The sequence below is a fragment of the Drosophila persimilis genome, unplaced genomic scaffold, assembly GCF_003286085.1.
Source record: "Drosophila persimilis strain 14011-0111.01,24,50 unplaced genomic scaffold, DperRS2 tig00000002-arrow-pilon, whole genome shotgun sequence".
In the NCBI taxonomy this organism is placed as follows: domain Eukaryota; kingdom Metazoa; phylum Arthropoda; class Insecta; order Diptera; family Drosophilidae; genus Drosophila; species Drosophila persimilis.
In genome coordinates this window covers 14,750,093-14,776,088 of record NW_020825289.1, presented here as the reverse complement: position 1 = coordinate 14,776,088, position 25,996 = coordinate 14,750,093, and the positions used below count along the sequence as shown (strand labels likewise).

Sequence of the window (25,996 nt, the reverse complement as noted above, 5' to 3'; positions counted from 1 at the left end):
TAACACTCATATAATACTTGCATACATACATATAATCCAACTCTCTATAGAGAAAACTTGCGAATGAAGGGATATCCAATTATTCGGCCAGCTAAAAAATAAAAATTAAAAAACAACTAGAATGCGAACGAAGTCATTATAATTTTCACACTGTGCAACATGGCTTTAGGCACGAGTTTTATTGTGCGCAAGGGTTGCACAAGGGTTTATACTCTTTTTAGGGCTTCTACGGGACTATCCCAATCTACTTTAACTCTTTTTTATAAGAAAACAGCCATCAATTGTTCCTAATATCAAAGAATTCTTTTTTTTCCCAATTTTCGGTTTTATTAATTTTACTAGCAATTTTCGACTTCCAAGCTTTCGAAAGGTTACTAACTTTTGGCGAACGCAGGCTGCACATTAACAATGGAAATATTTGAACAAAATGAACTAAAAACCAAATACAAATCAAAATACATAAATATTGTAAACGAAATCTATTCAAATTTTTAATTTCCATAAAAGAAAACATTGCATGTGTATTAAAAAGAAAGAAAAATTTAAAATGCAAAAATATACTATATATAAATATATAAATCTTATTGTCCAAAACAACAAGAACAGAATGGTAAACATACTGAGCATTATATACTTGTGTGTATGTATATATTTCCATATACATATGTGCAACTGCATATATATGTGTGTGTATGATAAAAGTAAATGTATATTTTCGCAATTGAATTTATCGCTATATTATGAATGTGAGGCATAAAAAATATATATATTTAAAACATGATAAAAAAAAACAAACACTTTTTTGCCGCAACGCTAATAAGTCGAATTACAAGAAAATAATAATATAATGTAACTGCAATACATACATAAATGAAACAAACGACAAAAACAACAGAGTAAAAGAGAGTAAATGACAACCAGACGGAAAACCAGGTGTAGACGTAAATTGTATGCATATAATAGAGGCAAAGATTGATGTATGAGTGGAAAGTTTAAGTTTATTGAAATTACAGTTTCTTAATTACCAACAAAAAAACAAAAAAAATTAAATAAATAAATCATAAAAAAAACCAACTAAATAGACTCTTTGTTTTCATTTGGAATAATGTGGGAGCGATCTTAAGCGAAAGGTGATAAAACACCGATAAACAAACAGTCTGATATACTCGTACAATTTAATTTCAATCTTCATCTAGAGCTCATCTATATTAAGTGTCAAACAATACATAAATTCGTAAAATACAAACAAAATTAAACTTTTTTGGTACAATGCCCAAAGAAAAACATATAAAAAAGTAATAAGTGAATAAAATGCGCCATATTCTAAGAATTATCTATGCAGATCGATGTATGCTTTTGAAATATAATCGTTAGCTGAATTGGTGGCATGCATTTATACAAATTTCGAGTATTAGCTAAATTCCAAAAAAGGTATGAATGCAAATAAATTCTTTTCTAACAATATAATGTGTATCGATATCCGTTTGCAGTATTTGTGGCTGCAATGAGCGGATACCAAAGCCTCATCCTTGCTATTTAAAATTATCCAAGATTTCCGAAAATCGGATGGGCCAAACACTTTACCAAAGGTTAAAGGTGAGAACCACCCTCTTATTTGTAGTAAGATTATCGTATTGATTACGTTTTATCTAGTTGAGTCGAGCAACGTTCTACCATCGATGGATACATAGCTGTAGTAAAGACCAAGGCGATGGCTTCCACAAGGATCTGACTGATATCAAGACATATTTGAAAAAGACCAAAAGCTTGGAGAGGAAGTACGAGTTTTTGATAGCTCTTCGGGAACACAATACTGAGTTGTATTACCGCTATTTTTGCGAAAGCCCATCTCAAGTGATATCGATCCTGAGTGGAGCCAGGGGGATGGACCATGAGGCGATGCCAATCAACGTTCAAAATCAGAACCTAAGTGCCATTCAAATGGAAACTCCGTGTTCGTCAGCCTTAAAGATATGTAAAATGGACGGGCAACATATTCTTACTGAATCAGTTATGGATATAGTGGGTATCAACCTAAAGAATTCTGTCGATGGAAAAATGAACAAAAGCGTCCTCGGAGAGACCAAAAAACTAAATATTTCATCTGAGAAACTAGAAGCACCGGAGTTACACTTGGAAAGGATCAAGGAAGTTTACAAATACGGTCCCAGAAACCGCAATCTCTATGTAAGTTGAATTATTCATTTTAGCTTTTACATTCCGTTACGATTTCAAAAGAAATCAATAAGATACGATAACCGCCGGCATACACCGCTGGCCCCCGTGGTTCATCACTAGAAGAGAAAGCTCGGAGCTTTTACTCGCAGCGCTCAACAGCTGAGCAGCAACAGCTGTTCTTCACACGCACACTTGCCTGTGGGTTGAACGTAAACAAAACGAGTCCAGAGCGCTTAATCGCTACCATCCGCAGAGATAAACCTTATCTTATCTTAGAGTCAGTGCCGTGTAAATCCAAACAACGCCCACATTGCATCAGACTTATCAGTCGCGCTTCGATATTTGATTTGATTTAAAATAAGAAATAAAATTAAACACATTAGCAACGAACTAGTTCCACTAGTTTCACAGTGGTACCACCCTGTCAGAAAAACCACCGCGACGTGGCAACTCTGAGTCTTGTTTTTCATTTGACATTGTAATTTTGGAAAAATTTTTGTAAACAAAAAAAAAATCAAAAAAAATCAGCTGGTTTTTAAAAAATAAAATAAAATGTTTTCCGAAATTATTCCGGATTTGTAAAAAAAAGAAACCACCTGTGTCAAAAAAAATTCAAAATTAAAAAACGTGTGTAGGTCAAGGTCATTTTAAGGTCACGTGTGTAGAAGCAAGGTTAAAGTGAAGGTCATGTCGCAAAATGACGTAAAAGTACATTTTTGTTTTAAATGTAAAGTAAAAAAATGAAAACAAAAGCTATCGAAGATAACAAAAACGAATAAAGAGACTATCATCGAACCTGTACATACAGCATACATACATACATACATACATTTACCTTAGAAAGCATGTTTAAGCTTTTTATGTATGTGTGTGTGTATATTCCAGATCAAACTTAGCTTTAAATTAACTTTTTGCAATCGCTTCCCATTCCAAAAAATATAAAAAAATATTAACAAATTCCATCGATGCATCGAGCATCGATGTTTTTCTGCCGATGTTTACTGATGTTGTATCGATGTTTTGCAAAACATCGTTAGTTTAATTTCGCTGATAAAGAGCACGGAACGGAACCGGAGAATACTTATTTTATTAATAACTCTTTGGATATAATATTTATCCCCACCGCCCCTCCTGTGACAGTCTCCCGACACTCTCCGCCTTGGACTGATTGAAAAAAGGACTTTCGAGGGTGTTTAAAATAACAATCTCTATAATCTCCCTCCAGTGGGTGTTTTCGGGGCCAGTGTGTGTGTGTCTGTGTGTGTACGCGCCCACCGGTAGCGAAGAAAGACGTTAACAGTCACAATTAAAATTTTATCAAAGAATTAATTCAAAGAAAATTCGCCATGAACTCCGAAATTAATCAACGTTTTCTGGCCCGCGGCTCGCAGAAGGACAAGGGGCTGGCAGTCTTCACCAGCGGGGGGGACTCCCAGGGCATGAATGCCGCTGTGCGTGCATGTGTGCGTATGGCCATATATTTGGGATGCAAGGTGAGTAGTGACCTCTGCCAAGTACTTTTACCACCCACCACCCAAGCTCCAAAACCCCACCCCCACCTGTAACAACATTTAGATCTGTAATTTACGTAAAATGCTTCGAATTATCAATGTACACCACTCTTATCGCAGGCATTGAACTTAGTTAATGGATTAGCAGTTAGATAATCTTTATCAGGCCAACTAAGAAATTTCTTAGTGTATGTGTTAGTGTGTGTGCAGATGTGTCTGTGCGCATTGACACTGAGTTTATTTTTGGTGCTTCACATGCGATTTTTTCGGCTAATTTCTGTTTCACTTTTTTGTTGTGTTCTAAATTTCGGTTAAATAGTATCTTCCATCTGACCAATTGGTTCGTTTCAATTCGAAGTTTTTGCTCCAAAAAATATGCAAATATTTTTTCAATTGTCCGTAATTGAAATTGATTAGAATAAATTTGGATGGCCATTTTAATAGTTTTGGGTCAATGGAAGTGAAATTTGATGGTCTGATTGGTTGGATCACTCTATGTCTTCGCAGTGAAGTCTGTCTTTATTTTGGCAATGATAGCTATGGAAAACCAACAATTTATTAGGCAATAACTTAGAACAGATACTCGGTACTTTGCGATAAAAGTTGATCAATACTATATAATTCAATCCACAGGCCTACTTCATCCGCGAAGGCTACCAGGGCATGGTAGATGGCGGTGACAATATTCAGGAGGCCAACTGGGCCTCGGTGTCCTCCATCATCCATCGCGGCGGCACTATTATTGGCTCCGCCCGCTGTGCGGATTTCCGTGAACGCGCAGGCCGCCTCAAGGCCGCCAACAACCTGGTGCAGAAGGGAATCACCAACCTGGTGATAATTGGCGGTGATGGCTCCCTTACCGGCGCCAATCTGTTCCGTCAGGAGTGGTCCAGCCTGTTGGATGAGCTGGTGAAGAATGGCAGCATCACTGCCGCCCAGCAGGAGAAGAACAGTGTGTTGCACATCGTGGGATTGGTATGGAAGGAGAAATCTACTCTGCATTTAAATGATAAGCTAACGATTCAAATGATTTTTCCAGGTCGGCTCTATTGATAACGATTTCTGTGGCACGGACATGACCATTGGTACGGACTCTGCACTGCATCGCATCATCGAGGCTATTGACGCCATTTCAAGCACGGCCTACTCACATCAACGCACCTTCATTATGGAGGTTATGGGTCGTCATTGCGGGTAAGAAGGGGTCTGGTAAAATAGGGGTTCTTTCAGTTAGGAGGGCGGTGATTAATTGGGGACAACGCGATGATTCATATCTCCTAATGTCAATCCTGGAATATCTAGATATTTATCAGTGGTGGCTGGCGTTATATCCGAGGCAGACTATGTCTTTCTCCCTGAATATCCCCCGCCCACCGATTGGCCCGATAAATTAGTGCTTAAGTTGGAACAGGCAAGCGGAAACAGAGATCTGTTGAATGTTGCAATCATTCATTTCGCACATTTCTGTATTTCTGTCATCATTGAATGCCTTCCAAGATACTCGTATCACTCGATCTTTCTGTGGATACTACTCGTCAACCCACCTATCCGATCCAGCCCATCTCCAAATTCCTTTTATGATTAATAAGTACATTTTCTAAATTGTATACATATATATATATATATTTGCAGTTATTTAGCACTTGTTGCCGGATTGTCTAGTGAAGCTGATTTCATATTCATTCCGGAAATGCCCCCGAAAGTCGATTGGCCAGATAGGCTGTGCACTCAATTGGCCCAGGCAAGAAGTTGAACTACAAAATATTCCACTCGCTTTCTTTGATCTCCAGCAAATAATGCACACTCGCTAGATACAAAACACTACTTGTATAGTGTATGAGTTCTAAAGACACACGCGAAGGAGTTTGACATTTTATTATTTTACGCTCCATTTTAACTCCTGCACACTCGATTTTTTCCATATATATTGTATGGTATGGTCTGATCTATTGGATGATTCTGATTTATGCACAATTAACGTATGCGTTTGTCCCTATCCCGTATCGCCTGCTGTATCACATTGTAAATAATCTTAAGTTTATCCCCCACACCCCTCATCGATTCACAGCAACGTTTGTCAACATTTTCCTTTTTCTTTTTTTGTGTGTTTAATCTTTTCGTTTTTAGTTACTTAGCCATATCCGCGGCTATAGCCACAGAGGCTGATTTTATGTTTATACCCGAAGAACCAGTGGATGTCACGTGGCAGGACGATCTCAGTATCAAACTCCATCAGGTCAGGCTGATTGCCCTCCTCCTACCTTCATTCGTTTTTTTAGCGTTTACTCTATAAAAGTTTTAAGTTGGAATCTCCCAACATCTTTCTAACACTTCGTTTTTGGAATTTATTTTGAAGCCATAGCTTCAACTTGTGTATATTCAATTTTATTGGGTTCTTTGGTCTCTCCTGTATTATTTTCATGTTTCATTGTGTGTTTCTATTAACGTTCCCCGGCTCCACTAACACTCATCCTCATTTCGATCTTTAAATCATCATCTACTTATGTCTATCGTCCACTTTTCACTGGTTTTAGTGGCTTATGCTTGTGCTTTTTATACAAAACTCCATATACATACAATATGAGCTGCTGCAGTGCGTTTCATAACATCTGTTAGTTCAATCCAAGTCATAAATAAATCCAAAATTATTGAATACTTTAGTTTAAACCTTAAAAACAAGTTTTAAAACGCACTGTATTCATCAGCTTGAAGTAAAAAATTGTTGTATATGTAAATCGTACATCAATGTAAATACATTAAGCGCACAACACGCCTCTTTATCTCTATGAATAGAATACTGATACATAGTGATTTTTAAACAGGAACGATCGGCTGGCCAGCGTTTGAACATTGTCATCGTGGCTGAGGGTGCTATGGACCGTGAGGGAAATCCAATTACCGCTGAGGATGTTAAGAAGGTGATCGATGAACGCTTGAAGCACGATGCACGCATCACGGTCCTCGGTCATGTCCAGCGCGGCGGCAATCCCAGCGCCTTCGATCGTATTTTGGTTCGTATCTGAATGAGCATTCCATCTTAAGCATTCCCTAACAAGATCTCATCCAATTTCAGGCATGCCGCATGGGCGCCGAGGCGACTTTGGCTCTGATGGAGGCCACTAAGGATTCTGTGCCTGTGGTCATCTCTTTGGATGGCAATCAGGCCGTGCGTGTGCCGTTGATGGAGTGTGTGGAGCGCACTCAGGCAGTGGCCAAGGCCATGAAGGAGAAACGCTGGGCGGATGCCGTCAAGCTGCGTGGGCGCTCCTTCGAGCGCAATCTGGAGACATACAAGATGTTGACCCGCTTGAAGCCACCAAAGGAGTGCTTCGATGCCGCAGGCAAGGGCATCGAGGGGTACAGGCTAGCAGTCATGCACATTGGTGCCCCCTCTTGTGGCATGAACGCGGCCGTGCGCAGTTTCGTGCGCAATGCCATCTATCGTGGCGACGTTGTCTATGGCATCAACGACGGTGTCGAGGGTCTCATTGCTGGCAATGTACGTGAATTGGGATGGTGAGTCTGCACGTGAGTTGCTACAGAGTTGAGCGGAGTGCATAACCGATCTCCTCTCCAGGTCGGATGTGAGTGGATGGGTGGGACAGGGCGGCGCCTATCTGGGCACCAAACGCACCCTGCCCGAGGGAAAGTTCAAAGAGATTGCTGCTCGTTTGAAGGAATTCAAGATCCAGGGTCTCCTCATCATCGGTGGATTCGAGAGTTACCATGCCGCCGGACAGATCGCCGATCAGCGCGATAACTATCCACAGTTCTGCATCCCGATCGTGGTCGTACCCGCGACGATTTCAAACAATGTGCCCGGCACAGAGTTCTCGCTCGGCTGCGACACGGGTCTGAATGAAATCACGGAGATTTGCGACCGTATCCGCCAGTCGGCCCAGGGCACGAAGCGTCGTGTGTTCGTTATCGAGACAATGGGCGGATATTGCGGCTATTTGGCTACGCTGGCTGGTCTGGCCGGTGGTGCGGATGCCGCGTACATTTACGAGGAGAAGTTCTCCATCAAGGACCTGCAGCAGGATGTCTACCACATGGCCAGCAAAATGGCCGAGGGCGTTTCTCGAGGTCTGATCCTGCGCAACGAGAAGGCTTGCGAGAACTATAGCACAGACTTCATCTATCGCCTGTACTCGGAGGAAGGCAAGGGTCTCTTCACCTGCCGTATGAACATCCTCGGCCACATGCAGCAGGGAGGATCGCCCACACCCTTCGACCGCAACATGGGCACGAAGATGGCGGCCAAGTGCGTCGACTGGTTGGCTGAGCAGATCAAGGCGAACATCAATGCCAACGGCGAGATCACCTGCAAGGCTCCTGACACCGCCACTTTGCTGGGCATTGTGTCGCGTCAATACCGCTTCACTCCACTCGTCGATCTCATTGGGGAGACAAACTTTGAGTGAGTATCCCCAGATCTTGAGACTTGTTTCATGCGTAATTTCTCGAAATTTTCTCCGCCAGTCAACGCATACCAAAGAAGCAATGGTGGCTGCGTCTGCGTCCGCTTCTGAGAATCCTTGCCAAGCACGACTCTGCCTACGAGGAGGAGGGTATGTACATCACCGTCGAGGAGGAATGCGCCACCGATGCCGTTGCCTAGACGAACTCACGATGATGAAGCTGCCCATCCCCGTTTGATTTTTTTGCATTGCCCAGTGTAACTTGCTAAAGCACCATCTATTCTTCTATCCTTCGAATCTATCTCAATGATTGTTTTTAGTTTACAAACGCAACAAGCTATGGCCTAAGTTTTAAATACATTTGATCCGTTTTTGTCATCTCTGCTACTGCTGGTCGCGACGATCAGATCGATATTTGGGTCTAGGCCACTCTCTAAAGGCCTCCACACAAATGGTCCCATGACAGCGCCCGCATAGCATACGAAAGTATTCATTTTAAATACATAATTTATTTATATTTCCTACTCATTTATGATTCGCTTCCTACTATTACACACACAACTATTTTGAGTCTGTCGAATTTGATTATTGAATGCCAATCATTTCATCAAAGTTCAGAAAAGTACATATACGAGTATGTACATCCCTTAACCGTTGATTCTACATTGCAGCTGCTCGCATGGGTCTTCACAGCACCGTCTATTAATGGGCGCCAATCGTATGTTATCGTAAATTGTTGGTTAATCTACGCCCCCACCAGCTATATATTAAATGTTAAACTATTTATACAACAATTTATCGTAGTGAAATCTATGGCAAATCTCCCAAAAATGTTACGCCACACCAAATGTTTTTCCGAGTATTGTTGTTGACCAAACAATGAAATACATATTGATATCGCTAAATACTAAATACATACTCAACGACCTGTACTCATAATGTGCATCAAATTTGTTTGAAACCAACTGTATTTCTTTTTGGGAACCACAGCCATCGTTTGTTCTATAAAGAGGGTTTCGTCTCAGTAGAGAGGGAGAAGAAGAGCAGCACTATTAAAGAGTTCCAAGTGCTCGGCCTAAGCCCGCATAGGCATCGCTCTGGGATCCATAATTGGAAGAAAGGAGTCTACATTATAAATAGTGTAAATAATAATATTTATTAAATCTACTAAATAAATGTGTCTCTTATGTGGTTTGGCATATTTGGATTGCACATATCCACTGCCTAATGCTACGAGCCATAAACTAATGAGATTTGTCGCGGGCTAAGTCCAGGCGCTTTCGCTACAATTCGTTGCGTGTCACCACATCCTGTATCCACCTCACAGTCTTCTGAACATTGTGGTATATGCCTAAATCAGAACAGTCAATTAGTTTTCCAATCATATCGTAAGTTATTGTGGAATGATCGCACCTGGCTGGTGATCGACGCCACAGCCGAAGCCGGCGCTAGTGATGCCGACGAGTACAAATCGTCCGCGATCCTTGATCACCAGTGGACCTCCGGAATCGCCTGTGAAGGACAACGAACTTGAATATCTTGCTTGTTCTGCTTGCCCCACTCACTCACCCAGACAGGCATCCATGTGGCCATCCGAGTGTCCGGCACAGAACATTTCCGCCTTGATTTCCACATTTATTTGCTTGCTCTCGTGCCAGCGAATGCAGTCGAAGGTGGCTGATATGGTGGCAAATGGCAAATATTGATGATGATGAGTGGAGTCAGAAATTCGGAAGATCTGGAGAGCTACTCACTAATGATGGGGACGCTGGCCACCTGCAGCATGTTGGTGCCCGCATGCCCCAAATGTGCCTCGGTCTTACCCCAGCCGGCGATGAGGCCCTTGCGTCCGATCAACCGGATGGGATAATGGGGCAGGCAAATGGGCAGGATGTGCTCGCTGAAGGCCGTGGGGTGGGCCAGCTTCAGCAAAGCCAGATCGTAGCGGTCTGGCTGCGTCATGCGAAAGTTAAAGCGCGGATGGATAATCTTTTGCACTACGCTGTGCTTCTGCACTGGCAGCGGCTCGTTTATGTGGCCCAGATCCTGGGTATCCAGCTCCCCCAGATACACGGTGATATCCGGCAGCTGCGCCTGCTGTATGCAATGGGCAGCCGTGGCCACCATGTTCGCCGAGATTAGCACCCCGCCGCACTGGTACTCGGCTATGCGGATGTGCGCCTGCCACGGATACTCGGCGAACTGTGCCGGCCGGCCTCCGATGATACGCTTCTGTAGCGTGTTCTGAGCAGTTCGTGGCACCCCACACTCGGGCTGTAATGGATTGGAGGAGGCTCAGTCGTCACTGTGGCAGCCACAAATCTTACCTGAACGTTGAGCAGCTCATTGTCGTCGCGACGCCGCAACATGATACGCTTGGGCAGACTCTGCAGACTCATCTTGAGCTGGCCATAATCGATGAGATTCGCCAAAGACGACGGGTGCGGATGCGGCAGCTGCGACTGGGATAGATGCGGATGCTGGGGATCGGCGGCGATGCAGCAGCTGAAGAGCCACTTGTTGCTGCCACAGCCCTTGGCATGCTTGCCGCCCTGCAGCCAGCAGGAGAAGCTCAACTTGCAGGGCCATATACCGCTCTGGTGCACACACTCCGCGGGCACGCCCAGCAACGTGTTGAGGATATCTGAAGGAGACCAGGATCAATAGGCAGTTTGGGGTTCGCTTGCACTTACTCACTGGCCTGGCCGTGGCCGATGTGGCAGGATAGCAGGAGCAGCACTAGGAGCCACACCAGCAGATTCATTGTCACTGTTCACTGTTCACTATTTGGAGTAGATAAGATTACTGGTGGGTGTTAAGGCACTTAACACAATTTGTGGACTGTTAAATCTCCATTGGCATGAGCTCCGGATGGGTGCCAACGAAAGCATGACAGTTTCTTATTCACTTTTATGTAGCTGCGGCTCTTCTGGCCGTGTCTTCTGCTCTTTCTTCTACTTAGATTTCTTATTACTGCTGCTGCTCCACTTTTACTCGGTTTCGTCTCTGGTTATGGGTATGGGTATGGGTATGGGCTTGTCTCGCGGATGACTCACGGCCGAGAGCTTTGCTTTTACGGGGAAAGAGTTGTGGATGTGTGTCCTTGATATGAGACCGAGATACGAGTTTTGGGGTCACCCGCTAAATGGGTCACCTGTCCGCACAGGCACGCACTGGCTAATGGATCTTTATATAACACTCATCCCAATGGGAAGTGTGCCAATTCACTTGGCTCGATGGCACAGTTTCCTTAGTGCTTTTCCTTTTACCACCACGAGCAGCCATTGATGTTGCCCGCACGACTCACACATTTTCCGAAAACTTCTCCGCGAGATGGGGCTCGGTTCTCTAGATGGTCTGTAGATGGGAGATGGAGCCGCCACAACCGCACGCGCCGCTGGCCAAACTCGAACTGGGCGCCGAATGCTTCTGCAGCAACAGGTTGGATCTTGGTTCTGGTTTGTCTTGGCTCTGCTGGTGGATGCTACTGCCACTGCCACTGCCACTGATGTGCTGTGTTCTTCATCTTTACTAATTATTACGAAATGCTGATGCCAGCAACGCAGGAAATGTGCCCCAGGTCTGTTATAATTATTTTATGCGACATAATTGCCACAACCGCTGGCATCTCGCCATCTCTCGGAATGGGAACACCACACGGCTGGAGGTGCGTTCCAGAGTCAGACAAAGGCGAACCACTGACCCCAAAGGGGGGAGCCAGCCCATCCATTTATGAAGTAACTTTCTAATTCGGGATTAGCATAATAAAACATATACTACCCACCTACCTATTCCTATTGTACGAGTGTACGAATACGAACTGTTCTCCTAGCAGGCCTTTGCTGTTTCGGGTCTCTCTCGCCCTGTCAGTGTGGAGCCAAAGGTTGTTCTCTATTCAGTTCATCGTAGTTTGTTCTATTGTAAACACATGAAGCAGCATACACTACAGCAAAAAAGAAACAAAACAAAACAAGAACTACACTGAACACAAAACACAATTGGGAACGCACCACAGAATCGACTCTCGACGATAATCATGGGGCGTAATGATAATAGATCTCACCAGGGCAGTATTGCATGCGGCACTGGTATCTCGTACGTGCAGTGCCAGAATCTCAAGTACAACGTCATCATCCTGGGCTGGCTGGGCGTGATCATATCCTCCGTGACCCTAGGCAGCTCCATGCTGACCCTCCACATGCACCCGAATATTGGACTGATGCTAAAGCAAGCGCTCCTCAGCATTGCCGCGGCCAACGAGCACCAGTTTCTGATGAATCGTGAGTTGAACCCATTGACACTCCTCCTCCTCTGACGCCTCCGTTTCCGGCTCCTTGCAGTGTTGACCATCTTTAGCTATTGCGCATATGGACTGTCGTTGATCAACGCGGCCGTCAGCCTACTGCTGCTCATTGGCGTGGCTCGGGTAAGAGGAAATGCTAATGTCCAATTTAAATCCGTTTTCTTCACCTTTCCTCATCCTCCTCGTCTAAGGATATGAGCTGTCTGATGTATCCCTGGTTGATATTCCATGGCTTGATCTTTGGTTTTGGCCTGTATGTGGGTGTCTTCTATGCCACCGTGGGCCTCTTCATTGATCTGTCCAGCTTTTTGATGTGCCTCCTGGTATTCACGCTCGTTCTGGGTAAGCTCGTCGCGGAAATGATAAATCCCTTAACACAGCTCAATATATCATATTGTATCTCCAGTGATCTTTTACAAGATCTATCACGAGGTCTTCACCCTATTCCGCGTGATGGGAGAGCAGTCGAAGTATGGGACTCTTGGCGGAGTCTTCTACAAGGATACCGAGCATGGTTGGACAGCAGCGGCTGGAGTTCCCTGTCAGCAGGTCTACGTGCCCGTGCCCCTTAAACAGTAGCTGCACAAACAATCAAATACATTCTAATGACACTTTAATAGAATAAATTGCGACTTCATTTCAACATTTGTATAATTTATTTACACACGAAATGTAGTAGTTCATAAATAGTATTAAAATTACATAACAGCGCATATGACTACGTAAATTAATCCATAATTATTAATCATTAATTATAATTAGTTTAGGGCTGGCTCTGCACTAATGTCGCACGGAAGAGCATCTTTTAGATACAGATTCACACATGTACATATGTATGCAGTACATACCGTCCATTTCTATCCGCTAAATTGTACTGCGCTAATTTGTTCAATTACATTAAATGTTATAATTCGTTTGTATTCATAAATAGAGTTAGCATTGATCAGAATTCAGTATTCAGTGAGCAGAATGAAGTGAATTATGTACAAAATCATGCACCAGGCAGGTGCGATTGCGATTGCGAATGTGAAGCGATGAGAATAAATTAGTAGTAAATCCATCAGATGTTCATCGTGAGGCCAACGACATAGGATACCCAGTCGACGGTCTTGCTCACGCTGTGGTAGATCCCTGGCTGGCCACGGGACGCACACGAGTACCCGGCCGAGACGACACCTGGAAGAGGGAGAGGGAAATGAGTATAGATGCAGGTGGCAAGTCTCTTGAAGGGACACTCACCGATCAAGTACCAACGCCCGTTCTTGTCGTGCATCAGCGGTCCACCCGAGTCGCCCTGGCACGAGTCCTTGCCTCCATTGCGGTAGCCCGCGCAGAGCATCTCCTGATAGATGACCACATTGATGCCGTTCTGCCGGTGCCAGCGCTCGCAGATCCGGTTCTCGATCACCGGAACATCGACGGCTTGCAGCGTCTTGGGACGCAGCCGAGAGCCCGGATTCAGAGCTCCCCAGCCGGCGGCCCATCCGAATTTACCCAGAAAGTCCTCGTTCTTCTCGGGCAGGCAGATGGGGGCTGTAGTTGGAAGATAATCACCATGAGCGGCTTTCGGAAGGGAAGCGCAATGGGGTACTTACCTATGTGTGGCATGAAGTGCACTGTCCGTTCCAGCGTCAGCACTGAGATGTCAAAGCGATCCGCCTGCGGGGTGAACTTGAAGTACGGATGCACATCGATCCGACGAACACCGAAAGTATAAGCCGGCAGTGGTTCCACGGCCGAGTTTATCACGTAGTCGCCCAGTGTGACGTGCACCTGACGAGGAGTGGCCCGAGCCACACAATGCCCGGCGGTGACCACATGACGGCGCGATACCAGCGATCCTCCGCATCTGCAAGGAGGAAGCCCATATTCCATTCAGTAATGAAGCAGTTAGTGCCTTCTTTCAGTGCTTACCTGGATGATCCAATGCGTATGTAGGCCTGCCAGGGGAAGGAGCCGAAGCCGGCATCATCTCCACCCACGATGCGGCGCTGGGCGGTCTGCTTGGCCAGCGAGATGCCGCAACCTGGAATGGCAAGGGGGAACGGAAAACGCACTCAGTTAGTAGAGATTGAACTCACAGATCCCTCGGATCGGAAGGATACATATATGGAGGGATTAGTGAAGCATTAAACAGAGTGATCGATCACAAAGCAAGCAAGCAATTAGGCAAAAAACAACAAAACAACGAAAGCATCGCTATGGGTGGGTCTGCCACTGCCGGGTGGGTCTGGTCTGTCTCCGCTTTCTAGTCTCTAGTCTCGTCCAACTGGGGGTCTGGGGGTTCATTTGGGAGGTCTACCCGTGTCTTGCACATGGAGCGTAATGCCGTTAAGCTATGTGTAATATGGCTTAATTATCATTAGCGTGCTGTGGTAATTAACATGCTCATGCTTGGCAATTAAACTCTATATCTATATCTTTCATTGCAACCCCAGCCTTTCTTTCTGCCTCCTTCGAGGGGGGCTTCGGCTCGGTTTTAGTGGCGTGCATACATCCGAGAGTACAGCAGCTCAGCTTAATTGGGCGCTGAAACCTAGCCAAGAGTGTAACTAAAACAAATACTTACAAGTACGAATTACGAGTGCATAACTACATAATATACTACTTAATGAAGATGGGAGAAAAACAAAACGAACTACAAAGTACTTATACATAAAGAGTACGTAAATTTGTTAGATTTTTGTGGCATGCAAATTATTTCTCAACTATTTCGTTGAACCGATTTTTGGGTGGGGTGGGGTGGGGAGGGTTTTAGTGTGCACGTGCTTGGGAGTTGATTTGGGTTTGGGTTTGGTTTTGGTTTTGGATTGGTTCGAGCTGAGGCTGCCACACTCACTGGGTTCGTTGTTGACCGGTCCGTAGTTCTTTTGCGGCAGATCTGTGAGATCTACGGTGTTGCCCACATAGTCCGAGCTGCGCAGATTGGCCGACTTGGCCGTGCGGTGGCAACAGCCGCGCAGCACTCCGTTGCAGGTGCCCTGAATGAGGCCACCGGACAGCCAGCAGCCCAAAAAGAACTCACATGTGCCGCCGCGGTTCTGGCACTCCATGTCCGTTGTGATGTCGACTGTCGGATGGGAATCGGAATCGGTATCGGTATCGGAATGGGTTGCTTTTTCTTGTGTTGTGTTGTGTTGTGTTGAGTTGTGGTGTGGAGGTGGTGTTTCGGCTGGGTTTCGAAGGATTACATGTTGGCCTAGTGCAAGCAGTTTCCCAGCAGTGACAGCAGCAGTAGCAGCAGCGACTCTAACTTATGCTCTACTGAACGCGGGGATTGGGGCTCCGCTTGGATTGGGTGCAGGGAGCTGGGTGGGGTTGGGGCTGGGCTGGACTTACCTTTCTCCTTGAACGTGCTCGCCGACTGCGGACTGCTGGTGGCTTCCGAGGCGTTGTCCAGCTCCTGCAGACTGTAATCGTTGCGCACATCCTGCACGGCGGCCAGCTCGTTGATGCCAAAGTTCTGATCCCTATGATGTAACAGAGAAGGTAACGCTCAGAACATGATCGATCGCTCACTCTGTATGTGTGGGTGTGTGTGTGCTACTAACCTGAAGGCGAGGTTGTCGCTGAAGTACACTCCTGTGCCGGAGGGTCCGCTGCTGCCCGCCGGACCACTGACTCCAGTGGTTCCCACATTGTCGTTGGAGGGGAAAACCACACGGGGACTGCGGGACGACTTGTACGGATAGTAGCGACTCTTGCGGGAGCCCTGATAGTCGCTGGGACCCACGTACTCCTGGAAGTTCTTCTGTGGTCCAAACTGGCGGATGGGTGCGGGAGGTCCCGTCCGGAATTCCGTATCTCCAAAGTAGAAGCCACGCTGGGGACGCTGTGGGAGGGCCGTGATGGGTCCGTTGATGTCCCCAAACTTGGTCACATCATCCCGATAGAGCTTGAGGCCGTGGGGCTTGGAGTTGCTCGACAGACCCGGGAACTCGAAGCTTGAGGGCGATACGTCCGAGTCGAAGTACAGCTGGCGCGTGTGGCGCGTCTCGTGCCCTTCGTACTGGGTGGGCGTGGGCGAGGCATCCTCGCTGTATGGCTGCGGCTCGAACCCCGCTCCACTGGTCTCCCCGAAGATGGGGTTGTCCTCGCGATAGGACTGCGGATGGAAGGGACTCGCGGGCTTCAGGCTGTAGCTCGGAAACTGGAAGCCCACGCGGCGACTGGTATTCTCCGGCTCCGCGTACTCCAGCTTGTCCGTGGAGCTGGCAGAGGCCACCAGATCGCTGCGTTCCGTTCGTTCTGGCTCTAGTTCCAGCGGCTGCTGCTCAGGACTGCCCTGAGTGGCCAATTCCGCTGCAAACTGATGGGCCACAGCGGCTACTCCATCGGCAGGCGGTCCCAGGGAGGAGAGCGTGGCATTTCGGCTCGGACGCAGTTGAAGGAGGGCTCCGGCAGAATCGGGATCTGCCTCCGTCTGGAGGGGGATGTACATGTAGTTGCGCTGCCTGCCCTGCCGCGTCACGTTCTCCGGCATCGTGGGCACCAGTTGCTTTGGTATCGTGATCAGGTCGCCTTGAGGCAGCTCCACCGAGGGCGCCGGAATGATCTCGACGGCGGCATCGGAACGGCGCTGGGCTGCGGCGGCCGCAGGCACGCCCAATTGGCGGGCGGTGCGATAGGAACCAAAGGACTGCACAATGGTGCCGTCGCTGCGCTGGCGCACATCCTTGAAGCTGATGTCGTCCTGCTGACTGAAGCGCTGGAAGGGCGCGTACAGATTGCGAGCCGTGGGCGCCAACGTGGCGGTGGCATAGGGCGAGGAGGATGTGGCCGCCGCCGCCGCCGCCGCCGGTGATTGCCAGGGCAGCAGCTGATGTCCCGTCAGCAGTTGCCCCGTGGACACTGTGGTGGGTGTGGCCGCCTCAACACTGAGCACTGAGCAGAGGCAGCACCAGCAAAGGGCAAACAGTTGGATCAGGCTCCATCTCCAGGTGCAGATGCGGCTGCGGCTGCGACTGCGGCTGTTGCTTCTTGTGTGGAGCTCGTTGCTGTTGTCGGTCAGTAACATCTTACATCGAGCAGGATGAGCGTTGGTTGGTTGTTGTTGTTCAGTTGAGGCTGTTTCTGTTGCTGTTGTTGTTGTTGTTGTTGTTTTTGGTGCTAATGACACTGCCTCCAATTAAGGTGCAGCCGCGGCACTTCCTGCTTGCCGTCGTCGTCGGAATAGTTGATGCTTGAACTTGAACGCCGCCCCAGCCTGGTGTCCGTCCGTGGCGCCTTTCCTATGCTTCACTGAGCTGCTGCTGGTGGTGTTGGTGGTGCTGCTGCTGTCAGCTGCGTGCCGCGTTCATTGATCTCCCCACTGGTTTTTTGGTCTTGCTCTTGCTCTCGGTCTTGGACTTTGTTTTGGCTTTGGGGATTTTCAAGCTCGACTCCCCGTCTATGTTACAATTCAGTGGGACTTGCGGATTTGTGTGTGTGTGTGTGTGTGTGTGTGTGTGTGTGCGTGTGTGTTTCTATGTGCCTGCCTCGGATAGCTCGTGTGGCAAGTTTCGTTTTGATGGCTGAATTGGTCCGGGTGCGGGTATGGGCACGGGCACGGGCACGGGCACGGGTTGGGTGTTGGATTGCTGGTTGTTGGATGTTTGTCCAGCGGTTATTGGACTCCTCTGTATCTGGGAGTGTGTCCGTGTGTCCGTGTGTCCGTGTGTGTGTGCTGCTCCAATGGCAATTATGGCAATTGCTGTTGACGCTTTAACAGCGACTTTTCAAGCGGTTTCGTGTGGTTGCATGCATCGCATCGCGCTATTTGGCTGGCGACATCCACATAGACATCCACGAAGAGCTTCGGTAACAAAATTACTTCCTTAATTGCCTGCGGCAGATAAACGAAAGATAGAAAGAGAAGAACGGGTTTTAGTTTTTTGTAGTTTCCATTGTATTCGAATATTTTGGCAATTAACTCTACTCCCCGATGAAGTGGGTGCATGGGTGCATGGGTGTGTTGCATGAAACGAACGCCCATCATCGTCGTAAAACTCATAAATGCCCAAATGAGCTTTCATCTGGCAGCCATAATCTCCGCTTTGCGCATTAAATTCCCATTAATCGCGCAACAAATTAATTTTAAATCATCAATTTACGGTTTAACTTGCAGTTGGTTGCAGCCACAAAAGCTGCACTTGCAACTGCATCACGCGTGCATTTCCTCGATCGCCAGCTACCAGCTGAGTTTTTGGTAAACGAGTTGCTGGTTGCTGGCTGCTGTCTGGTGGCTGGTGGCTGGCGGGATAAAAGCATCTGGGAAAACTGGAAAAACCATCACCCAGCAGCTGGAAATTCGCAGCGTTTTTTAATTTCACTTTTTATTTTGTTGTTTAGTGTTTTCTATGTTTTTTACGTTTAACGATAGAAGGAAATGAATGAATGTGATTGTAAAAAGTGCAATAAAAGCCCAACCGACTTGTATTTCAATACCCTAGACCACACCACACAGGGCGTATTAGTTCAGTGGTAATATCTTATTGGAAATATTCGCATAAGATCTAGAGGTGCGGGAGTTTGAGATAAAAAACCACTAACACCGTGTGGAATGTGTGTGTAAATGTAAGCCTAAATATCTCTACAGAAACTTCCTCCTCAACGTTGTCCTTGAAGCTATTTCGCATGGGAAGGGTATTCAATAGTCGACCTCTTGCTGGTGGCTGCCCTTCTGCGGAGGCTAGCCAGCGCAGCTTTGAAAGTAAGAGTTTGCGAGCTTTTTTCGCTCAGCTGCTCTCAGCTGCAATCGCATTCGCAGTCGCAGTCGCTGTGGACGTCGCTGCTGGCGTATTTTCACTTTCATTTCGAGTTCAAGCACCACTGAGCTGCTGCTGCGCTGCTGCGCTGCTGCTGCACTGCAACGCTTCCTTTTCGGTTGATTTGTGCGGGCGCAAACTTGACATTTTGAACTTGATTTGCGGCTTCAGAGCAGAGGCAGGGGCCAGGGCAGAGACAGAGACAGAGGCAAGCGTGTTGCACAGATCGATAGGGAGGTAGGGTACGCTTCCTGGTTGCATGCCAACCGAATCGTGACGTGACTCTGCGGCATGGCACCGGGCATCGACAGCCGTAGCAGATGGTTTTGCATAACATTTAACACATTTTGCGGGCATTTTGTTTCTTTTGTGGATGTTGATTATGAAATATCGTATTTTTTTGGCGGTTCAACTGGTTTTGCTAGCTAAAATACCAGCTTTTTCCTCTGCAGACCTCCCCCTCCTCAGTGATGCAACGTGCTGCAGAAATTTAATTTACATATTTGTCAGTGTTGGAAAGCGGGCGCAGGAAGAGCTTATCCGTCCTCGAGATTACATAAATATTTATTTGGCGGACAGCTGCCCCTTCCATTACCACCACCATCTGGATGAAAAGCTGCATCACAGCAGCTGCCACAGTTGCGCATGCGTGCAGCGTCCACTGCAACGGAACGGCCTTGAGTGAAGGACGCCGGAAACTCGCTTTTGCTTTTGCTTTGGCTTTTGCAGCATTCACTTTCCGCCTATCTTTTGTGCTGCTCTTTCTTTCTTTCTGTCTGTTGTGCCCTCTCTTTCTCCGGCTGCTGCTTCTTTCACACTTCCAATGCCCCTTCTGCCACGCACAAATTACAATCAGTTTGCTGACTGGCCTGGGCCTGGCCTTTCAGTTTATTTGTTTTCATTAACAACACTTTTCCAGGGCTTTGCTTTTGCTTCTGTTTCTGTTTCTGCTTCTCCTCTTTTTCGGGGCACCGGCACCCGTCCTCTCCGCTGAGGCAGCCCCCGCCCGCAACATGATTACTTTTGTTTTAGTTTTTTGTGTGTTTTTTTTTGGATTTTGTGGCAGTGAAAGTTTTTATTTTCTGCTGCAAAACAATGCGTCGTTCATTTCGTTTCGTTTTCGTTTTCATTTCGCTGTAAACAAGCGATTTTGTTGCTCTTTCTGCTCGTAATTGAGATAAATGCATTTTAAATGCGCAACCGCAGCTGCAGCAGCAGCAGCAGAGGCAGCAGTTGCAACAGCAGCTAGCTTCAACTGGTTGCAGTTGCGTATGCAGATGCGATGCAAGGCGATGCAAGGCGATACGATGCTGAGTGCCTCATTGGACATGGACTTCGCATCAGCAGAGTTGATTGTGCGTCACAAATCCTGAGAAACTTTTCTCTCTCTTCGGTTCACGCATAATTCAAAGCAATTCCCGCTCCCTCTCCCTCGCCACAATGGAAAACTAGAAAATGACAATGGCACCGGCAGCACGGGGCAACACAAAAGCTCAGCCAAAAGTTGTCAAATTCGTTGTTTCTCGTTTGTTGAAATGAAGCGAGTCGAGGAAATTTGTATGCATTTTGTTGAGTCGGGGGAAAAGTGCTTATATTATGGAGGAGACCCAGACACAGACCCAAATGCAGGCATGAAAAATAAATTAAAGAAAAAAATGACAAAAGAAAGAAGCTGAAATTTAATTTATGTTTAAAATGGGATGGGTACAGCGATAAATGAGCTTCTCTTACTCTCTGAGAGAGATTTTGAAGAAGCTTTCTTTGTTCAGCTTATCAGCAGAAAATAAGCAGAAGCAAAACGATAGATAAATGGATAAAGGAATCAAAAACATTCATAAAGAGCTGATAAATAACAGACTACTAGACTTGTTGCCACAAAGAAGGTTTCCCTTTTTACAATATACAAAATATTTCTCTCCCCCCCTTCAAAAGGTGTGCGGCGGGTATTTCCCCAACTTTTACCCTAACCATACAATTTTTCATTTATTTATTTCATGGCAGTCGAGTCAAACAATCAAGAGAGACAATCAAGATAAGCACCACTCCGCTCCACTCCTACTCCCACTGCCACTGCCACTTTCGATGGTTGTCTCTTCTTGGCAAACTTGAATTAAAATAGATTTGCTCAATTATTTTGAATTGCTACCAATTGCATTTACCAATTGTTTGCACAAGCCAAAAGGTTAAACCCATTTGACTTTCCCACAAACAGCACCACCACATCCACGTCCAGCAGCCCCACCAACAATCCACCAAGTAGGTCAAACAGCTGCGCTTCGCTCGTCTTGGCTGCCTGGCTCAATGCGGGGCTGAGCGGCCAAATTAAATGGAAATTGGTGTCATGCCATGCCATGCCTTGCCATTGGCACATTTTGTCCAGCCAAAAAATTAACGAACGGGAAAAAAAAAAACACCAGAAAAACCGAAAACCGAAAACGAAAACAAACGAAATATAGTATTAGAGGCGACGCAAACGCAACGCGATGAAAGCCGCGCTCCAAGGTGTTATTGGGTAAGGTAAGTGCCGTTGTAAGAGGGGGCTGCGGCAAGCACACCCGCCCGACCACATAATCAATACTCGTACGTGGCAACTGTGACGTCTGCTGCAGCGCGGAGTGTGCGCTAATTAGCATTCATCATACAAGCCACAAGGCTGCTACGCAATTGTTACGAATGTGTTAAGTCAACATTCAACCCGGCGGCAGTCGGGTGTTAAGAAGTGCTAGTGCCAGTGCCAGTGCCAGACTATCGGACATGGCAACAAAAACAAAAGGCGCTTGCGATTTGAAGCATGGCATGCAAATCACATCGATGCGAATGGTGATGGGTATGATGATGATTATGCAATTAGCGCAACACACATGGCGTATGCGCAACCGATTCTAGCCGGTAATCGCTAGTCGCTCGTCGCTACAGAGAGAAATGGGGAAACCCCAAACTGGATTTGGAATCGGAATAACAAACGACTTAAGACACGAACTTGAGGCAACGAAAGGGCGAACCCAATGATTGCCTCCGATAATTAGGTGATCCGTATAGCCAGTAGCTACTATGGTCACCTCCCCCGACCCGCCCACCACAGCTACCAATTAACCAAAACCAAATAATTAAACAAAACAACCTGAATACATAATCATCATCGAATCGATTCGACCCAAGCCCAAGCCCAAGCCGGAGCCGGAGCCAAAATCCAAACCAAAAGAGGAAAAACGTTGAAAAAGAGCAGCAAAAATTGAGAAATCATTTGCATATGACGAGTGTTTCGATTGACTTACATAAGCTCGGGCCAGGAAAAAGAGCAAAAAGGGGGCACAAAAGAAAGAAAGAAAGAAGAAAAATAAGATTTACATAAAGCATCAAAAAAGAAAATAAAAGCAAGGCGAACGGAGCTAACAAATCCATGGCCACGGTCACAATTTGGCGGAACTTGTTTTCCAACAAACAGATCGTATATTTTGGGTTTTATTACATGATGAAAAAAGGGTCAGATCGCAGTCCCCTCCAAAAACCGTCCAAGCCAATACGAAACCGGATTTAAGGCCCCAGCAGCAGCGGCACCTAAAAATTAAGTAATTTGTGTCAGTCCCGAAAGAAAGTTCTCAACCGTAATAAATATACGGTAAATATATGGCACCTACTATAGGTCTCTACAAGTATGAATGTATGTATATGTAAGTATCACATGCTCCAGAGAGCAGCCCCAGCAATACGAGTTTCTCCGCTTACGCAATACTCCTCGTAAGCCAGCCCTAAATTGAAAAAGCAAAATAAAATAAAACCATTTCAGGAAAACGAACAAGGGGTAAAGAGATGTTACAAAAAGAAAAAACCAAAAACCAAAAAAAAAGGACGGCTTCGGCGTTCGGGTGTGCTGATAATGAAGTTCATGTCATACCTACACACACAGCGATATATATCTTATAGAGTATATATATATATATATGTATTGTGTAGTCGAGACGAGACTTCGGCGGAGCCATAAAAACGTTGCCAAATAATTTGTGGCTCAAGCTGCAGTTAACCAAATTGGGGTTAAGTTGCCCCAATGCGTCGCTTCTCTTTCTCTCTCTCTCTCTGCTCATCTCTCTTTTGTCTCTTTGCCCATTTCGTTTGCCCTTCTTTCACGCACTTTTATTGTCCGACTATTTATGTTTTCCGGTTTGTTGTTTGTTTCTTTGGTTTTTGCATTTCGTCTGATTCGGTTTTATTTGCTTTATTGGCGACTTGACATGGTTTTTTCTTTTAACTTTTTTAAGGCAGCTACTTATTATTCAAAGTCTGCTTCGTACTGCTTATATAATAATTATCACGTTGTTAATTTGGAAACAGATTGAATAATCCGTTTGTACTGCAATATCGTTGAAAATGTGACTTTTAATTGTGTTATTGGGTCACAAGTTCAAAGTGGGAATCTGCCCACTTGAGATCTTTGTGCTAAGTATATGATAATTTCTAAAGCATATTCCCTTAAACTCAAACTAAATAGATGCCATATAAATGCTTGTTGCAACTAAAAAGCAATTTCCCAGTAAACGGCAAGGATTCGCATATCATTGAAATATTTGCATGCCACATATCCCGCGTCCCCCACAAAGGGGACAGCCCTGGCAAATTGACTCTAGCGGATTATGTGTCCAGGCATGTGGCAAGCATTCAATTGCGAATACTTTCCACATTTTGCAAGACACCCCCCCAACCACCGACCACGCCATGAGCCCGAGTCTGGGCTGGTGTTTGCGTTTTATGCATCTAAGTACTGGTGCAAGTATCTGCACCCGAATGGGGTGTAAAATAATGTGGGTATACGAGTAGTATATGGTAAGATTTATTAGATAATGACGCTTTACTTTTGCTCCGTAAATAGTTTCTTTTTGTGAGGTTCGTGCGCGATGCGAGTGTTGCAAGTGTTGCAATGTGCAAATGATTTAATCGCCTGCCAGCGGTTAGTGTTGCCGCATAAGTGTCGATTCGATTTAATGTGAAATTTATGAAATTTAATTAGTCTAGCTATCTAGCTATCTTGATCTGACTTACCTTTAAGCAAGGGTATAGATAGATTGATCTGCAGATTATTAATCCAATTTGAAGATGATTTTTTAATGGTATTTTGTGGGGATTTGGTTTTGGCCACAGTGGAACGACTGTGCAGAAGGAGAGAGAGAAATTGCATTAGGATCCAGATTACAAATTGCTTGCAATTTACGTTTGTTATTTGCTGTTTTTCTGTTTTTCTGTTTTCTTTGCACTTTTGTTTATTGTTTTGCTGCGTTTTGTTTCGTTGGATTTGTTTTGGTTTTGCCTTTGCGTTGCCTGGCGAAAAATAATAATAATAAAAGCAAAAACGCTTTTCGCTGCTGGCTGATCGGATCAGCAAACAAGCAGAAATATTGTTCAAAGTCGCTTGCTGGCAGCAACTGCAGCTCCGACTCGGACTCGGACTCCAATTGCAAAATCAAATCACTTTCACTGTTAGGCGTAGATCGAAGGAGAGTGGAGACTGGAGAGAGGGAGTTGCTGTTTGAAGTTGCAGGCGAATGCAAGCTATATCCAATCCGTAGCACTCACACTGGCACCAACACTAAAGTTATTGCGCTCTCCAACTCTTTTAATCCTAATATCACCTATCATTTGGGGCAGCGCAGCCTTAATTTGCAGTTTGATTGACGCCCCAAGTCCTGAGTCTTATCTTATCTCAACTAACACACACACAGACACTCATGCACTTACAGCCAACGATCGAGGCCCGTGAGTAGCGGTAATTACGTACGCGAGCCCAACCTGAGCTAGAGCTGAACACTACCTTCTTGAGCGGAGTCTCAAAGAAGTCTGAACTGAAGCGCAGGCGCCGAGCGCCAGTAAGCTTGGCTTACTGAGCTTTGCCAGCTGCTGCGCAGTCGCCGTTTCTTTCGGTGTTGTTGCTGTTGCTGTTGCTGTTGTCTTCCTACTCTTCTGCGCTTTTTTCGGCTGCGCTGTGCTGTGGAGTGTGGAGTGCGTTTGCACGAAATATCAAAGCAAAGGAGAGCTTGGAAACAGCTGTCGCTTCGGCTTCGGCTTCGGCTCTCCATCTTCGTCTCCCATCACCGATTAGGCAACAATAAATGCACAGACAAGCGTAAAAGATATACAAGAGATGGACGCAGAGAGAGAGAGAGAAGAGTACTCGTACTGTAACAGCCACCGCATTGTACAAATAATACAAATTATTGCTTAATGCCGGCAGACGTCGACTTCACCCTCTTCCCCACCATATTTTATCCCCCCCCCCTCTATCAACTCCCCCGGCACCCATTTCGTAAGCTGTAATTATGATATGAAGTCGTAAAGCATCATTGGACGCCATGGTCAATAGTAAGTACCAGGCGGCCGAGTCAGAGTCCGGCCATCGTTTTATTTCAGTTTTATAGCTGCCCAAACATGACAGCCGCCAATTAAACATTTTCAGTTCATATTTGTCCAAAGCCTTCGGCCACAAAATACAGAAAAAAGAACCCACAAATAACAAAAGCGTCGCAACATTTAATGCCTTTTGACAGACTGTGACATGCTGTGACTCGGCTTTGACAGCAAATTGCATTTGATTTGATTGAAATGTGTATGTGTGGAAGCGTGCGCCGTGTCCAGGCAGAGCAGAGCAAAAAGCCCATGGCCAGCGTCGGACGAGGTGAGGTTTGCTGTCTTTGGAAGAACTGGAAATGCAATCCAAAAAATAAATGAAAATACATAATAATAATCTATAATCTATCAAATGAAACTGTTGAAGAAACCACCAATTGGATTGCATTTTGTTCACAGAATGTATAGCAGTAGAGGAAGGAAAATCGAGTTAAATGTTCACTC

General features: G+C 45.9%; 4 protein-coding genes across 9 annotated transcripts; 2 read left to right on the top strand and 2 right to left on the bottom strand.

Moving 5' to 3' along the window:
* Positions 1-1,520: 1,520 nt before the first annotated feature.
* LOC6593013 (ATP-dependent 6-phosphofructokinase) lies at positions 1,521-9,053 on the top strand. Of its 6 annotated transcripts, XR_003408545.1 has the most exons (11): positions 1,521-1,596; positions 1,654-2,187; positions 3,570-3,671; positions 4,323-4,664; positions 4,729-4,883; positions 5,322-5,430; positions 6,512-6,700; positions 6,763-7,205; positions 7,267-8,109; positions 8,172-8,367; positions 8,431-9,053. XR_003408545.1 is itself a non-coding variant. In XM_026986927.1 (10 exons), exons 1-10 carry the CDS (start codon positions 1,567-1,569, stop codon positions 8,308-8,310), a joined length of 2,886 nt encoding a protein of 961 aa, XP_026842728.1. In that variant the 5' UTR covers positions 1,521-1,566; the 3' UTR covers positions 8,311-9,053. The 6 variants fall into 6 exon arrangements, 5 of the variants coding, with proteins under 5 accessions (XP_026842728.1, XP_026842729.1, XP_002018254.1 ...); XM_026986927.1 differs by having other exon boundaries at positions 8,172-9,053; XM_026986928.1 differs by lacking the exon at positions 5,322-5,430 and adding an exon at positions 4,992-5,100 and having other exon boundaries at positions 8,172-9,053.
* A 244-nt stretch (positions 9,054-9,297) lies between these two features.
* Positions 9,298-11,257, bottom strand: LOC6593014 (serine proteinase stubble). The gene is made up of 6 exons (XM_002018219.2): positions 10,808-11,257; positions 10,438-10,754; positions 9,865-10,384; positions 9,680-9,787; positions 9,524-9,622; positions 9,298-9,461 (listed from the first exon to the last, which is right to left on the bottom strand). Exons 1-6 carry the CDS (start codon positions 10,872-10,874, stop codon positions 9,394-9,396), a joined length of 1,179 nt encoding a protein of 392 aa, XP_002018255.1. The 5' UTR covers positions 10,875-11,257; the 3' UTR covers positions 9,298-9,393.
* A 788-nt stretch (positions 11,258-12,045) lies between these two features.
* LOC6593015 lies at positions 12,046-13,056 on the top strand. Its single transcript, XM_002018220.2, has 4 exons — positions 12,046-12,390; positions 12,451-12,536; positions 12,605-12,755; positions 12,820-13,056. Exons 1-4 carry the CDS (start codon positions 12,147-12,149, stop codon positions 12,990-12,992), a joined length of 654 nt encoding a protein of 217 aa, XP_002018256.1. The 5' UTR covers positions 12,046-12,146; the 3' UTR covers positions 12,993-13,056.
* A 239-nt stretch (positions 13,057-13,295) lies between these two features.
* LOC6593016 lies at positions 13,296-24,941 on the bottom strand. The gene is made up of 8 exons (XM_026986053.1): positions 24,887-24,941; positions 24,194-24,300; positions 15,965-18,237; positions 15,753-15,883; positions 14,328-14,439; positions 14,009-14,262; positions 13,653-13,946; positions 13,296-13,589 (listed from the first exon to the last, which is right to left on the bottom strand). The coding sequence occupies exons 3-8, from the start codon at positions 17,428-17,430 to the stop codon at positions 13,474-13,476; spliced, it is 2,373 nt and encodes a 790-aa protein (XP_026841854.1). The 5' UTR covers positions 17,431-18,237; positions 24,194-24,300; positions 24,887-24,941; the 3' UTR covers positions 13,296-13,473.
* Between the last annotated feature and the right edge of the window lie 1,055 nt (positions 24,942-25,996).

Coding starts and splice junctions, on each gene's coding strand:
- LOC6593013 (XM_026986927.1), top strand. CDS start 1,567: ATGGGCCAAACACTTTACCAAAGGTTAAAG. Junction 1,597..1,653: donor CACTTTACCAAAGGTTAAAG/GTGAGAACCACC, acceptor CGTTTTATCTAG/TTGAGTCGAGCAACGTTCTA. Junction 3,672..4,322: donor CCATATATTTGGGATGCAAG/GTGAGTAGTGAC, acceptor TTCAATCCACAG/GCCTACTTCATCCGCGAAGG.
- LOC6593014 (XM_002018219.2), bottom strand. CDS start 10,874: ATGAATCTGCTGGTGTGGCTCCTAGTGCTGCTCCTGCTATCCTGCCAC. Junction 9,623..9,679: donor CCACATGGATGCCTGTCTGG/GTGAGTGAGTGG, acceptor TGTCCTTCACAG/GCGATTCCGGAGGTCCACTG. Junction 9,462..9,523: donor TGGCGTCGATCACCAGCCAG/GTGCGATCATTC, acceptor GTTCTGATTTAG/GCATATACCACAATGTTCAG.
- LOC6593015 (XM_002018220.2), top strand. CDS start 12,147: ATGGGGCGTAATGATAATAGATCTCACCAGGGCAGTATTGCATGCGGC. Junction 12,391..12,450: donor GCACCAGTTTCTGATGAATC/GTGAGTTGAACC, acceptor GGCTCCTTGCAG/TGTTGACCATCTTTAGCTAT. Junction 12,537..12,604: donor TGCTCATTGGCGTGGCTCGG/GTAAGAGGAAAT, acceptor TCCTCGTCTAAG/GATATGAGCTGTCTGATGTA.
- LOC6593016 (XM_026986053.1), bottom strand. CDS start 17,430: ATGTTACTGACCGACAACAGCAACGAGCTCCACACAAGAAGCAACAGC. Junction 15,884..15,964: donor AGCGACAACCTCGCCTTCAG/GTTAGTAGCACA, acceptor GTTACATCATAG/GGATCAGAACTTTGGCATCA. Junction 14,263..14,327: donor ATACGCATTGGATCATCCAG/GTAAGCACTGAA, acceptor TCCTCCTTGCAG/ATGCGGAGGATCGCTGGTAT.